This window comes from Gymnoscopelus microlampas (genome assembly GCF_963454915.1).
Source record: "Gymnoscopelus microlampas genome assembly, chromosome: 17".
Lineage (NCBI taxonomy): Eukaryota > Metazoa > Chordata > Actinopteri > Myctophiformes > Myctophidae > Gymnoscopelus > Gymnoscopelus microlampas.
The window spans coordinates 46605647-46618825 of NC_139954.1; the positions used below are offsets into that span (position 1 = coordinate 46605647).

A 13179-nucleotide genomic window follows, 5' to 3' on the forward strand; every position below is an offset into this window, starting at 1 on the left:
CTGTTCAACCCCAACTTCATCCAGGAAGGTAAGATCTGTGTGTGTGTGTGTGTGTGTGTGTGTGTGTGTGTGTGTGTGTGTGTGTGTGTGTGTGTGTGAGTGTGAAAGTAATAGCCAGCACTCCGAAGTCCTTCTGGTTTTAATTCATAGACGCACGGACAGCCAGTGGTGTAAAATAACTAAGTACATTTACTTAGTTATTTTTTTTTAAGTACTGTACTTAAGTACAATTTTGAGGTATTTTTTACTTTACTCCACTACATCTCAGAGGCAAATATTATACTTTTACTCCACTACAACTATTTGAAAACTTTAGTTACTTTGTAGATTGTTTTACATTAACCACTTCAACCCTATATACTATATACGGCCATTTGAAAATAGCAGATCTACAAGCTCACAATGCGTCGCGATGTGACGCATTGTGAGCTTGTAGATCTGCTATTTTCAAAAGATTTTAAAAACTTGTGAAATGGAACATTCTGCATAATGAGTACTTTTACTTTTGGTACTTTAAATACATTTTGATACCAATACGTTTGTACATGTAAATTCAGAATTTCTGACTTTTACTTGTAACAGGGTATTTATACTGCAGTATTGATACTTTTACTTAACACATCGGGTGCCGATCACGGTCTGAACCGTGTGTTTACATAGTAGCGCTCTGGTGCCGTTCACGGTCTGAACCGTGAGTTTAGTCTTTTTGTTTTTTTTGTTTTTCTCCGCGCGGGCGGGGCTAGAGCAGCCCTGGGAGTACCCATTGTGATCTTGAGAAGGAAAGGCCAGATAGATCACCGGAAACAAAAACATGGCTTCCATCCGCTTCCTGTCTATTTCCTTCTTCAAAACGCCTATATCTCCGAATCCGTTTCCGGTGGTGAAAACCGGTCATGCGCGATGCGCGATCCCCCCCACGTTGTAACTCGCGACTGAAATGTTACGGTTCCAGGCTGTAGCCAGGGTCATCGCTCAACATGAATGGATGCTTTTTTTTACGTGCATTTGCTGGTCGTGGAGTCTAGAGCTTTAAACAGCAAAGCGCAGTCAATGGGGAGAATGCTGGCACCCAACGTAAGTTGTTATGAAAAAATGCTGGCACCCGATGTGATAAGTAAAAACTTTTTTTTTTCCACCACTGCAGACAGCATACACAGACACATGTCGGCGTCAAGCCTTCCTCAGCGTGGATGAAAACAACAGGAAACACGTCCACGCTGCTGTCCGTCGGTCCGTGCGTCTGTGAATTGCCGGCTATATTACATTCTTACTGTGGAGCTTGGTGAGCCGTGCACCCGGCAAACTGCATCCTGTACAGCAGTGATTCTCAAACCTTTTCATGTCAAGGACCCCCAAAATGATATGCATCTGCCCGCGGACCCCCCATCTCAAACATTTTGTTCCAGGGACCCCCAGAAGCAAAGATTTGTGCTACAAATGTTCGCTTAAAATATATATATATATACTCAAAGGTTTGCACACATTGTCACGATTTTTCAAAAATAGCAGATCTACAAGCTCATAGCGCGGCACCGAGTGCCGCGCTATGAGCTTGTAGATCTGCTATTTTTTAATAGCCAAAGTATAAAAGGTCAAAATTATTATGATGCTATATTAACACATTTTGCTGGGGTACCCCCTGGAACCCCCCCAAGGACCCCTGGGGGTCCCCGGACCCCACTTTGAGAACCAACGCTGTACAGACTGAGCCTGATTATCAGCCTGAAGCTGCGTGGGGCTTCAGTCTGACATTGGCTGCAGTGTCGGCGATTGCAAGGGGGCGGGGATTCGAATTTCCCTAAACCAATCACAAGAGATCCACGGATCCGCCTACATCTGACGTCATCGCACAGCTTGTTTTAACAGATATTCGCTGATTGGTTTGTCGTCAGACCCACCCCCACCTCAGACTCTCATTGGACGGTACTGGAGCGTACCGAAGTTATCCTAGGCTCACATTTTAACGCCAGACCAAGAGGCGGTCCACTCAGAGAGTGGGCGGGGTCTATGGTTTGGAACCAGGCTAGTACAGACTGGCCTTCGGGAACCCAGGCCGTTTTCTTTTTTTTCTTTCAAAAGAAAAAAAAGCCTGGGGCAACGTTGCAGGAACTGTGGGCCAGGACCCAGTTGCACCACCTCACACTAAGTTCAAACGTAGCCTAGTTATAGCCTAAATGGCTTTTTTAAAGGACAACTTTAGTTTTTTACAACCAAGGGTTATAGTTTAGCTTGTAATTAAAGTAAATAAAATATGAGTGTAACATTTTTTAAATGTACTGCTTTCTATAGTTTTAGCAATTTTTGCGATCTTTTTTACAGTGGGCGGGGGCATTCTGTCCAGTGGCTAAATATGTCTTTTTTTACACAATAACCCAGTGTTGTTTTTATTATTATTTATAGTAGCTCTTCTATCCCCCAATAACTCACATCTGGCCATCAAAGACCACAGGACCTTTTTTATTGTGTAAAAAATGCATATTTAGCCACCGGACAGAATGCCCCCGCCCACTGTAAAAATGATCGCAAAAATTGCCAAAACTGTAGAAAGCAGTAAATGAAAAAAAATATAACACTCATCTTTTATTTACTTTAATTACAAGCTAAACTATAACCCTTGGTTGTAAAAAACTAAAGTTGTCCTTTAAGCGCGTACATAGATTGGTGAAGCAATGGAACTTGCGGATTGGAACTTGTGGATTCCAGCGCTAGCTTTGGATCCGCCCCTCTAGGCCTTAGAAAAGCTCCAGCCTATGTACAGACTGAGAGGGGGCTCTTGTTTTACTTTTCTGCTGGGTCCCAGTGTCCCCAGAGTTCCTGGTGCCCCTCGGGGACGTGGTGTGTGCGTTAGGAGAGACCGTGGTGCTGTGCTGCAAGGCGTGCGGCCGACCCAAACCCACCGTCACCCTGAGAGGACCCGACCAGAACCTGGTGGTCAACAACACCCGCTTCTCCATCACTATCAGGTAATACTTTATTAAGACCGGGAACGCGTCTGTGTCGTATTCAGATTTCTTTGGCCATTTGGGCGAAACTGTTTTTGCTCGTTCATGTGTCTGGCCCTGCAGCCGTAATAAAGCTGCAGTACCTATGACCACCGCGTCCTCTCGGCTCTGGGGGCTTGTAGTGTATATACATTAAGTTTTGTTCTTCTTCGTTGGTGTTTGCAGGGACACGGGGGACATCTTGTTGAAGATCTGCAACCTGATGCCTCAGGACACCGGGATCTACACCTGCGTTGCCGTTAACAACCATGGCTCCGCCTCCTCCTCCGCCTCCATCAGAGTACAAGGTAAGCCCTGCCCCTACACGGGGTGGGGGGGGGGGGGGGGTATATACTTTATTTAACAACACATTGACTGCCTGAGTATATTCATAATATACTCACCCAGTGTCAGCGATTTTCATGTTTTATAACCTTTTCAACCGGTCACAGAAAAGTTATATGCATTATGATCCATCTTCTGGCCGTTTGTATAAGCGGTGATGATGCATGTACCAGCAGCAGCCAGAGGGCTACGTTTTCTGAGGGGAAGTGTCATGAGGTAATTTTCACCAGCGCACCAGGCTGCAGGCACCATATCGGGTGATATTGCACGTATCAAAAAAATCAAGGATGGTACAATAAACAGCGCGATACGCACGCAGATCTACGTTATTGGCAGCCAAGTGATTACTAATTAAATAGAACGCAGATATGCGTCTATGGCAGTCAATGTCTTAAACCTCACCTGATTTGAAGTGTGCGCTAGAAACCCAATCATTTCTGATGATCGCCTGCCTAGCAACTTCAAATACAATATTGTCTCTTTCCATTTATTTTTATAGATTTTTGACTAAATTACGTGCACATTACAAAGACACACACTTAGGAGAACATACACACAAAAAAAAAGAAAAACAATTGTCACAGCATTTGCAATAAAAAGATGTAGTAGCCATGTATACTCCCAAAATGCAGTTAGACGTATACACACTCTCATATATTTGTCACTCCCAGACAAATTACTCTTTTCCATTCCTCGGTTGGTCAGACGTCATTTGGTGTATTCGGTGGTTACGATAGAGGGCGCTCTTCCGCAACCTGTGACTGATCCCGGGACTCCCGAAGAAGAATACACCTGGAAATCACGTGATTTAAACAAATTCCTAACGTTAACACATTTATAAAGATACATTAACTCCGATTTTTTTCCCCCAGACTGCACTTTTGGTGGATGAATCAATGAATGAATTCCTGGCAGTCAATGTGTTTACATGTGATAACCTCTCCATTGTGTTAACACATGATAACCTCTCCATTGTGTTAACACATGATAACCTCTCCATTGTGTTAACACATGATAACCTCTCCATTGTGTTAACACATGATAACCTCTCCATTGTGTTAACACATGATAACCTCTCCATTGTGTTAACACATGATAACCTCTCCATTGGCAGTCAATGTGTTAACACATGATAACCTCTCCATTGGCAGTCAATGTGTTAACACACGATAACCTCTCCATTGGCAGTCAATGTGTTTACATGTGATAACCTCTCCATTGTGTTAACACATGATAACCTCTCCATTGGCAGTCAATGTGTTAACATGTGATAACCTCTCCATTGGCAGTCAAAGTGTTAACATGTGATAACCTCTCCATTGGCAGTCAAAGTGTTAACATATGATAACCTCTCCATTGGCAGTCAAAGTGTTAACATATGATAACCTCTCCATTGGCAAAATGGACATATGTTTTTCATGCCATCATTTTATATCAGGGGGATCCACATATAACCATTTGTGCTAAATTGAAAGCCATGCGGCATACAGAGGTATTCCTAAAATATATCTATACCTTGATTCCTAATCAGAATCTGTGTCAAAACACATTTGAATATGCATTATATTATGCACTATATTAACACATTGGGTGCCAGAGGTTTATTAAAATATAATACGTTCAGTGCCTGCATTTCTTCCATCCCCTTACGTTGATACGTTTCGTGCTGTAGAAGCCCCGACGCGGAAGTGCATGTAAACAGAGCGTGCGTGCGAGACGGCGGAGGGTCCCGACTAACGCCTGGAACAATAATATTTCCAACGCCATCCTCCATTGCAGAGTGATCGCCGATCGAAAACGGCTCACTTCCACCACGTTAAAAAGAAATGGAGATATTAAGCTTTTAGTCAAGGAGTTAACATGGGAGCGGCCGACCGGAAGGATTTTTGACATGGATCCACAGCCGGCCTCTCCTTCTCAGAGACTCCTTGGATGATCCCAAAGTTTCGTTTTTTTTTCTGTTTTCAACTATTGTTTGACACAGAATCAAATGTTTTATGGTCATGACTGACAGGAGCCTGGATGGCTTGGTTCCAGGCTTAAAATCATTTATACATAAATATTTTCGGAAATCTCTATGGCAGTGGTTTTCAACCAGTGGTCCGGGGTCCACCAGTGGTCCTTGGGGGATACCAGGGGGTCCCCAGCTAAATTAGTTAACATAGCCTCAGAATCATTTTAACCACTTAGCTTTGGCTATTCAAAAATAGCAGATATACAAGCTCATAGCGCGGCACCGAGTGCCGCGCTATGAGCTTGTAGATATTTTTGAAAAATCTTGAAAATGTGTGCAAATCTTTGAATATATTAATTTTTCAAAGAGAACATTTTTAACTCAAATCTTTGCTTCTGAGGGTCCCTGGCACAACACATTTTCAGATGGTGGTCCGCGGCCAAATTTATATCAATTTAGGGGTCCCTGGCATGAAAAAGGTTGAAAACCACTGCTCTATGGGAAAAAAAACTAATGGGCTTTATATCTGTGGCACCGCAAAATGGCCGCCACTGCTTTTATTTGACATAAGGTGTCAAATAAAATGTGTAGTAAAGTAATGTACACAATCTTGCCATTACTGATTCATTTCAAATTCATGTGAAAGTTTAGTTTTCAATAAGGGTCAATAGAACAATTTTACTTTGAGTGTTAAGAAACCAGATTGACCCATTTTCCAAAATGTCAACAATCGAAATGAGTCTACATGTAAAAATCATTTAAATGTATTTTATTTAACGCGAGAACAATGGCTTCCATTATAGCATGCTAACTTTCCAGGAATAGAAAGCCTGCAGTTTCTATTAGCTTGGATTCCCCATCGATTTAAAAAAATAATTATTCTTTTTGGGGTTTTTCCGTTTTTCCATTCTTCACAAAGAACCAGGAGATAACGCGATCCAAAGATGTGCTGCTCCATACACTTCAATGTTAAAAAATAAACTGAGAAAATGTTCACATTTTTCCTATGTTTGACTATGTATTTTTGAGTGAAATTAAAAATTTCAAACATCAAACAACAAATGTCAACGAGGTCGCGATGACCTCTTGACATTTTTTAAACCACACCTGAACACCTTCAGTGATTAGCAACCATCAGGGGATCAATCATACTGGAGATAAATATTCTGTGACTACTTGAAAAGGTATGAAATCGTTAAAAATGCTGGCAGAGGCTGCAAACTGTTTTAGAAAACCCCTGGCAGTGAATATGGCACACATGGTTTTAGGGGTAATACGTTGTAATAAGGGGTGCTGGATCCAAATATGCTGGATCATGGCCAGCTCAGAAATGGCTGATGCCTGAAAATGGACCATTTACAGATGGCGGCCACCACTATGTTGAAATATATATAAAAAACCTATCCTTTTGACTAAACCAGGTATAAACTGGATTGCATCTTGCTTTATTGGGTTTTCATATATGGGGAATACAATGCCACATTCTGATTTGAGATCAAATGTGAGGAAAGTGCTTAAAACCCTATGTTGGGTAAATTGTCATTTATTGAAGACAGCACTTCATCGGCTGACACTTGTGAGCCCAGGGGGAGTGCTCATAGGAGGTTAGAGAGAGTGTTGATATGTGAGTCGGCTACCGGTGATGGTGGTTCTAAGAACTCCACGTGGAACATGGCTACGTGTTAGAACCTTCACGAGAATCACGGCCCAATACTGGTCCCGCTGAGCCAAACTACGTCCCTGCACCCCTAAAACTTAAAGAGACAGTGCAGTTTCCTATTTATACGCAGAATCTTTCTGTCTGTCTGTCTGTCAGACAGACAGACAGACAGACAGACAGACAGACAGACGATTATTGGGAACGAGGGATGGACTCATGGGATATGTGTTGTGCTTCAACGTGTCTTGTTGTGATTGGTCCATCCAGGTATCCCAGCAGCCCCCTCTAGACCAGTAGCCCAGGAGGCTAGCAGCACAGCGGTCATCGTACACTGGCTCCCCCCACTGGCCGCGTCCGCTAACTGCACTGTTAGCAGCTACACTGTGGAGTTCAGACAAGAAGGTACTGTGTGTGTGTGTGTGTGTGTGTGTGTGTGTGTGTGTGTGTGTGTGTGTGTGTGTGTGTGTGTGTGTGTGTGTGTGTGTGTGTGTGTGTGTGTGTGTGTGTGTACATACATGCAGTGAGGGGTTAAGTGTCTTGCTCAAGGACACATTGGCAGTGCCGGGAATGGAACCTGGAACCTTCTGCTTTGTAGGCGGGACATTCAGCCTCTCTTCTCATTGGCTGAATGTCTTTTTCTGTTGTTGTGTCCAGACTCGTTGCTATGGCAGCAGGCGGTGTCCAGCACCACAGAGCTGTGTGTCCAGATGGATGACCTCATCCCAGGAGGTCACTACCAGTTCAGGGTCACAGCCTCCAACCCCTGGGGGGTCGGCCCCCCCTCCCAACCCTCCAACATGGTCACTCTGCCTAGCAACAGTAAGATCCTTTATTATTGTCTCCGCCAGGAGACATTGTTTTCACTTTCCACATGTCAAGCTAACATTGGTCAAGCCACACGTGACAATACGGTGAAATAGTGTGATCTGATTGGCTAGTGACGTATAGCGGCCTATAAATACATGTGTCACTTTGAAAGAGTCTTAGCCTCTTTCAAAGTGAGGTAAGACAGGAATAATCACACTTACACAGACAGGACAGATAGGACACTTACATAGAGGACACTTACAGTGCCTTGCAAAAGTATTCACCCCCCTTGGCTGTTTACCTATTTTGTTACATTACAACCTGTAATTTAAATGTTTTTTTAATCAGAATTTTATTTCATGAATCTGCACGAAATAGTCTTAGTTTTTAAACGAAATGAGAAATATATATATATATAAAAAAAGGATTTTTAAAAATAAAGAACTGATAATTGGCATGTACATATGTATTCACCCCCTTTGTTATGAAGCCCCTAAAAAGTTCTGGTTCAACCAATTACCTTCAGAAGTCACATAATTAGTGAAATGAGTCAGGGTTGGGTTATAAAAAAAATATCCAAATCTTTGATGATCCCCAGGAGCACCATCAAATCCATCATAATCAACTGAAAAGAGAATGGCACCACAACAAACCTGCCAAGAGAGGGCCGCCCACCAAAACTCACGGACCGGGCAAGGAGGGCATTAATCAGAGAGGAAGGTGCTCTGGTCAGATGAGACCAAAATTGAACTTCTTGGCCACCATGTTTCACTGTGGGCATGGTGTTCTTGGGGTGATGGGATGTGTTGAGTGTGCGCCAGACATAACGTTTTCCATGATGGCCAAAAAGTTCAATTTTAGTCTCATCTGACCAGAGCACCTTCCTCCATACATTTTGGGAGCCTCCGACATGCCTTTTTGCAAACTCAAAACATGCCTTCTTATTTTTAGCTGAAAGTAATGGCTTTCTTCTGGCCACTCTTCCATAAAGCCCAGCTCTATGGAGTGTACGGCTAATTGTGGTCCTATGGACAGATACTCCAGTCTCTGCTGTGGAACTCTGCAGCTCATCCAGGTTTACCTTTGGTCTCTGTGCTGCCTCTCTGATTAATGCCCTCCTTGCCCGGTCCGTTAGTTTTGGTGGGCGGCCCTCTCTTGGCAGGTTTGTTGTTCTATTCATTTGATTATGATGGATTTGATGGTGCTCCTGGGGATCATCAAAGATTTGGATATTTTTTTTATAACCCAACCCTGACTCATTTCACTAATTATGTGACTTCTGAAGGTAATTGGTTGAACCAGAACTTTTTAGGAGCTTCATAACAAAGGGGGTGAATACATATGCACATGCCAATTATCAGTTCTTTATTTTTTTAAATCCTTTTTTTATATATATATTTCTCATTTCATTTCAAAACTAAGACTATTTCCTGCAGATTCATTAAATACAATTCTGATTAAAAAAACATTTAAATTACAGGTTGTAATGTAACAAAATAGGTAAACAGCCAAGGGGGTGAATACTTTTGCAAGGCACTGTACATAGACAGGACGGATAGGACACTTATACAGACAGGACGGATAGGACACTTATACAGACAGGACGGATAGGACACTTATACAGACAGGACGGATAGGACACTTGTGTCATGTTACTATGACACAGTAACATGTTCTATTTTTTGTAAGAATTAGAACATAAGAAGTAGAACATTCCCAACATTCCCAAGTCTGCTGGCGGAGACTTGTGCTCCGAGGAGCACTTTTTCTAGTTATTAATATTATTACTATCAACATGGTTACTCTGCCTAGCAACAGTAAGATCTTTTATTATTATTAACATTATTAATATTATCACTATCAACATGGTCACTCTGCCTAGCAACAGTAAGATCCTTTATTATTATTAATATTACTACTATCAACATGGTCACTCTGCCTAGCAACAGTAAGATCCTTTATTATTATTAACATTATTAATATTACTACTATCAACATGGTCACTCTGCCTAGCAACAGTATGATCCTTTATTATTATTAATATTACTACTATCAACATGGTCACTCTGCCTAGCAACAGTAAGATCCTTTATTATTATTAACATTATTAATATTACTACTATCAACATGGTCACTCTGCCTAGCAACAGTATGATCCTTTATTATTATTAACATTATTAATATTACTACTATCAACATGTAGAAATAGATGACTTACAAGCCTCCCGTGTGTCTGTCTGTCTGTCTGTCTCCATTTAGACTCCGCCTACGATGGCAGTGGTGTCCAATGGAAGGACAACTTTGACTCTCACTTCTCTGAGATCTGTGAGATAGGAAGGTAACGCTCTGACCCCATGTCCTAGACCCTCTGTCCTAGACCCTCTGTCCTAGACCCTCTGTCCTAGACCCTCTGTCCTAGACCCCCTGTCCTAGACCCTCTGTCCTAGACCCTCTGTCCTAGGCAGTGCTTCTTTCGCTCTACATTAAAAGAGTTGGGAACGTTGGGGGTTGTCACATTATAATCCAGCCCAAATACCCAATCTCAACACTGGCCTCAGTGGCGCACCTCGCTGATCATTAGACTCCCAATCCACAAGGGTTGGGAGTCTGGGTTCGACTCCCGCTTGGGACAACACTTTTTCAAACAACCGCGGACTACTTTTTTTCCGCCGATAAAGTATAGTTTTGGACCATTACGGAGGCGCGCCGACTCAGCTACTCCGCTACTGAGAAACATGGGGTAAAAAGACCGTTCGCCTGTCCTAGACCCCCTGTCCTAGACCCCCTGTCCTAGACCCCCTGTCCTAGACCCCTGTCCCATGTCTCTTGTTCCAGGACTAAATAACACACTGCTTACACATAGAATGTTTTTTCTCCATCATTCTTGTCCTCCATTTCAGAGGAAGGTTTTCTGTGGTGAAGAAATGTGTGAACAAGAGCAGCAAGAAAGAGGTACGTGATGGAGGGATGGATGGAGGTGTATTTTGGATTGGCAGGGACCTTTCCTGTGGCCCCTGACCTTTCCTGTGGCCCCTGGAGCAATTTATCCATTTTCAATTAATACAAAAAAAGAAGGTGTTAGAGAAGGTTACAGGTATGGTGTGTGTGATATAAAATGTGAGCTCGCTCACACACACACACACACACACACACACACACACACACACACACACACACACACACACACACACACACACACAGACACACACATTCAACTGCACACAAGGTACTTGTTGTTTGTCGTACTATGTTTAACTTACTACTTGTTTATTATTGAAGGTGAGAACCTTGTATAAGCCCTATATGGGTTTCCTTTCTCACCTGCACTTATTTCTGCGTTTTTGTGAATAAATAAATCAACCCTGGATACCGTCGTCATCTCAATACAAACAGGTGACTCAGGGTTATGAAAGGGTCTGGAAGGAGAAGGAGAAGGTTGTGTATCTTGTTTGTATTGGTGTCTATGTGTGTGTGTGTGTACTTCCAGGTAGCGGTGAAGTGCGTCAGTAAGAAGATGCAGAAGAAGGAGCAGGTCTCCCACGAGGCCGACCTCCTCAGCCACGTCCAGGGTCACCTGGTGGTGGCGCTGTTGGACACCTATGAGACGCCCACCTCTCTGATGCTGGTGATGGAGCTGTGAGTGTGCACACACACACACACACACACACACACACACACACACACACACACACACACACACAGCGGTTAGGTGATCATCCAAACATTTCAACGGGTATAAACATGAACAAAAGGTGTGCAGACCCTTTCAGACCTCCTGGCAGACCTCCTCCAGCCTTACACCCCAGGGGCCAGTTGCACCACCTCACACTAAGTTCAAACTTAGCCTAGTTGTAGCTTAAAGGGCAAGACCACTTTGGTAGAGGTTTGGGTTGTGTAGTTACCTTGCCATGATGTAACTCCAAAGGTGGGCAAGAAATAAAAAAATAATTGCTCCATTGATTAGAAATTGATAATTCAAAATATGCTCCTCCTCCTTTTTTTATGAGCTTGTAGATCTGCTATTTTTGAAAAATGAAAAATCTTTGAATATATATATTCTTTAAACACATTGTGCCCAGCGTTGTTGGACACAATGTGCCCAGCGTTGTTGGTCAACATTTGACTTTGTCCGTGTGTCCGTATGTCCGTCCGTCCGTATGTTTGAGCACGGCTGATTGGTCAAGCTTCACGTGACAACATATTGTTGCTGATTGCAACACAAGGATGCAACCAGTTACACTTTCAAAGGCACCACTCTCTTCACACTGGGTGTGATTTTTTTGAGTGGTGCCAACCACTCCTATATCTGACTTTGTCCGTGTGTCCGTATGTATGTATGTCCATTAAACAAACATTGATGACAACACAGGTGATGACAATACGGGGCTCATCGAAGGCACCACTCTCTTCACACAGGGTGTGATTTTTGAGTGGTGCCGAAGGCAACCACTCCTATATCTGGCTTTGTCTGTGTGTCCGTATGTCTGTATGTCCGTGTGTCCACCAAGCTAACATTGGTCAAGCATCACGTGACACGTGACAATATGTTGAAAAGGTGTGCTTTGATTGGCTAGCGAGACGCATGACGAAATAGAGCCCTATAAATAGTTGTGTCACTTTGAAACATTGTTTACATGTTTCAAAGTGACATCAGTGCCATCAGCCAAGCTAACATTGGACATGTTAGCTTGGCTGATTGAACACGTTAGCCAAGCTAAGCAAGGCACCACTCACTTCACACAGGGTGTGATTTTTTTTTAATACGTGGGGCCCACGTGGGGCGCTCTAACGAAACTTTGGGATCATCCAAGGAGTCTCTGAGAAGGAGAGGCCGGCTGTGGATCCATGAAAAAAATCCTTCCGGTCGGCCGCTCCAATGTTAACTCCTTGACTAAAAGCTTTATATCTCCATTTCTTTTTAACGTGGTGGAAGTGAGACGTTTTCGATCGGCGATCACTCTGCAATGGAGGATCGCGTTAGAAATATTATTGTTCCAGGCGTTAGTCGGGGCCCTCCGCCGTCTCGCACGCACGCTTTGTTTACATGCACTTCCGCGTCGGGGCTTCTACAGCACGAAACGTATTAACGTACGGGGATGGAAGATTTGCAGGCACTGAATAAACCTCTGGCACACAATGTGTTAAAGCAAACATTAACTCAAATCTTTGCTTCTGGGGGGGGTCCCTGCTGGGCCAAAATATTTTGAGATGGGGGTCCACGGCCAAATTCATATCATTTTGGGGGTCCTTGACATGAAAAAGATTGAAAACCACTGATATCAGCCTCAATGGGTTAATGTGAAGCCACCATGGGTTTTTGGAAGGTGCTTTGTAAATTCAAGTTAGTATTATTATTAACTTTTAGACGCCACACAGGTCTTCATGAGAAATAGACATTGTGAGGAACCATTGTCCTGGTGCCTGAAACGTGT

General features: G+C 43.1%; 1 protein-coding gene across 1 annotated transcript in view; it reads left to right on the forward strand.

The window, feature by feature from the left end:
- The window catches only part of kalrna (kalirin RhoGEF kinase a), a 159578-nt gene that overhangs the window by 144252 nt on the left and 2147 nt on the right, over nt 1-13179 (forward strand). The window contains exons 59-66 of the mRNA XM_084085002.1: nt 1-28; nt 2801-2963; nt 3168-3289; nt 7208-7342; nt 7595-7759; nt 10007-10085; nt 10648-10699; nt 11235-11383. Coding sequence (XP_083941128.1) covers nt 1-28; nt 2801-2963; nt 3168-3289; nt 7208-7342; nt 7595-7759; nt 10007-10085; nt 10648-10699; nt 11235-11383 — 893 coding nt within the window. The remainder of the gene's footprint in view (nt 29-2800; nt 2964-3167; nt 3290-7207; nt 7343-7594; nt 7760-10006; nt 10086-10647; nt 10700-11234; nt 11384-13179) is intronic.